Source organism: Echinops telfairi, unplaced genomic scaffold, assembly GCF_000313985.2.
Source record: "Echinops telfairi isolate 266 unplaced genomic scaffold, ASM31398v2 ScPeMD7_3533;HRSCAF=4204_0, whole genome shotgun sequence".
Taxonomy (NCBI): domain Eukaryota; kingdom Metazoa; phylum Chordata; class Mammalia; order Afrosoricida; family Tenrecidae; genus Echinops; species Echinops telfairi.
In genome coordinates, this window is record NW_022107431.1 from 9,349,295 (window position 1) to 9,351,904 (window position 2,610).

At 54.1% G+C, this 2,610-nt stretch overlaps 1 protein-coding gene across 1 annotated transcript in view; it reads right to left on the reverse strand.

Annotated features, from left to right (window-relative positions):
- SYTL3 (synaptotagmin like 3) overlaps positions 1 to 423 on the reverse strand; it is a 66,526-nt gene extending 66,103 nt beyond the window's left edge. Inside the window, exon 1 of the mRNA XM_004702099.2 lies at positions 314 to 423. Coding sequence (XP_004702156.1) covers positions 314 to 423 — 110 coding nt within the window. The remainder of the gene's footprint in view (positions 1 to 313) is intronic.
- Between the last annotated feature and the right edge of the window lie 2,187 nt (positions 424 to 2,610).

Consider the following 2,610-nt stretch of genomic DNA (forward strand, 5'->3'; position numbering starts at 1 on the left):
GGATTCCCTCCACAGCACACAGCAGCAGCCAATTACCAACACACACTAATTAGTTTACCCACACATACTAATTAGTTTTCCCACACAGACTAATTCTTATATTGAGTCTTGGAATATATTTTGTTGTTGAGTTGCAAAAAAAAAAAAAGGCATCATTTTTAAATGAATAAGAAACTTCCCCTTTTCCTGGTAAAAGAGCAAAAGTATCATCCATCCATGGTCCCCTGGGGGGTCTCTCAGGTCCCAAGACCCTAATGTGCCAAGCAGTCAAAGCCAAACCCCGAAAAGCAGCCCCTCTCTGGTGACAGCATACCTTATCCTCTCCTCCTCCATGATCTGGACCTCCTGGTCCCGGTACAGGACCTGGAGAATGGCCTCCTGCTCCAGCTCCTTCAGGGCACTCAGATTTAAGTCTTGGGTCATTTTCTCTCCTTCTCTGGGGCGCCGAGTTTCAAGTCTGCCCACAGCCACCACCAAAGCTTCCCCCGGCGGTCAGCAGGCCCGGGCAGCCGGCCGAGAGCCTGAGAGGCCCCCTCTACTCTCGGGCCGGCTACTGCCTTTCGGTTGTGTTTCTTGCTTTCTTTTTTAACTGTGTCCTTTAGCAAGACCTAAAAGGCTGTCCCTCTGGGGAAGTCATTGTCCCCGGAGGCTCGGAGCATGATCACCGGGCCCTGACATCCGTCAAGACTCTATCTTTCTGAGGTTTTGCCAAAGATTGTTACAAAGCACACAGGGCTCCCGCAGAGAATTTCTGCAAAGTAGAAGTCAGCTCCACGGGACAAGGACTGGAGGCGACAACTGTCCCTTCACACGCGGTCCTGCAGGTCAGAGCACCTCCTGCACAAAAGAAAACAGCAAATAAAGAAGGTGTCAGCTTGCTGGCCCGGGATCTCGGCTGCCATTGCTTCAGAAAGTTCTACACAGGCAACAGCCTTCGCATTTTCTGAGTAGGGGGATGGGCTAGGGAGATAACGGAAGAACTGGCATTGTGTTGAATCTTACGCAAGTTTTTAAACCCACTGCCACCATGTGGATCCGGACCATTGCAGCCCCCTGCTGTCACTTAGCTAAAAACAGATGACAAACGGATGGAATTGACCTAAATTTATCCAAAATGCTGATTCACTGTAAGATACCTCGTCACTACCGCAAGCCTCCAAACTTGTGTCTCCCCAAGATGCAGTCTGAGCCTCCAGAAGCCGGGGGTCGAGGTCTGTGGCTAAGGGTGAAAGTCCCAGAGAAGAGCTAGAATGTTCTCGAAGGGTCAGCTCCTGTTTACAACCAGCCTCCAAACAATGAGGTGATGTGAAGGGTGAGGGAGGCTGGAGGCGCCGGCCAGCTCCCCAGCCTGAGTAGCCGTGGCCAAGACTCCTGTCATGGGGTCTGCATCTGTGGGGCCGGGTGTGGAAAGGGTCTGCACCCGCCCTGCCTGCTCTCCTTCCCACCCTGAAGCCCTCTCCTGCCCCGCCCCTACCAGCCCAGCATCAAGCCAAGAGAGGACGGGGCTGGGTCAGGCAGCAGATGGATGCCCGTCAGCGAGATGCGGAGAATGCCAAGGCTGCCCTTTCTGGAGGCCGGTTCTGGGATCAAACACGAGTGGAGCCCTTGAGGCTGGGTCTCCCTGGGTCAGAATCCACTCCACGGCCCTGAGTTTGGCTTTGAGCTTTGATCTCAGCACCTTTGAAGTGAAGTTCCCTTTGTTAACCTTCCACAGAACCCGCATCCTGCGGATCCAGGATCTTAGCAATGGAGATACAAAACCAGAGGATGATATCGAGTCCTCAGGTGCCCTGGAAGAGCCTGGTGGCACGGTGATGAAGGCGCCCGACCGCTCACCATAAGGTCGAGGGTTCAGGTCCACCAGCCACTCTGTGGGACAGTGATGTAGCAGTCTGCTCCTGTAGACACAGGCAGCCTGGACACACTATGGGGCAATGCTGCGTTGTCCTCAAGGCTCAATCGATATGAGTCAGAACCCCGACAACACCGAACAATAACAATATTGCTCAGAAAAGCAGCTTCTGGCCTCTGGTCCGTAAAGCTGGAAACACCCAAACCTACTGCCAACCAGATGATGCCGACTCACAGAACACCCAAACCTACTGCCAACCAGATGATGCCGACTCACAGAACGGCTCCCAGAGAAAGGGGAACTGCCCCGGTGGGTTTCCTAGGCTGTACCTCATGATGGGAGCAGACAGCTGCATCTCTCTCCCATGGAGCGGCTGGTGGATTCGAACCCCTGACCTTTTGGTTAACAGGTGAGCACTTACGTACTTTACCCATTGGACCACCAGGCCTCAGTAACGTGCCCTCAAGTCCCTCTCCTCCAAAGGATTTCCGTCTAGATGGCAGGAGAGCTTCGAAGCAATCAGACCTGCGGGCCTCAACTCACCCACTGCACCTCAGAGGGCTGCCGCGGGTCCCTCTCATCCCAAGGCACCGAGGCTGGACAGAGGAGCCAATAGCAAGCCATGTGTCATGAGGCACGTGGGGTCCCAGGGTGCCGACGATGGTTAGCATGCTCGGCTGAGGCGTAGGCAGTTTTAACCCTCTGACTTTTCACAGAAGGAAGGCCTGGCAATCCACTTCTAAAACAGCACCCCCCCC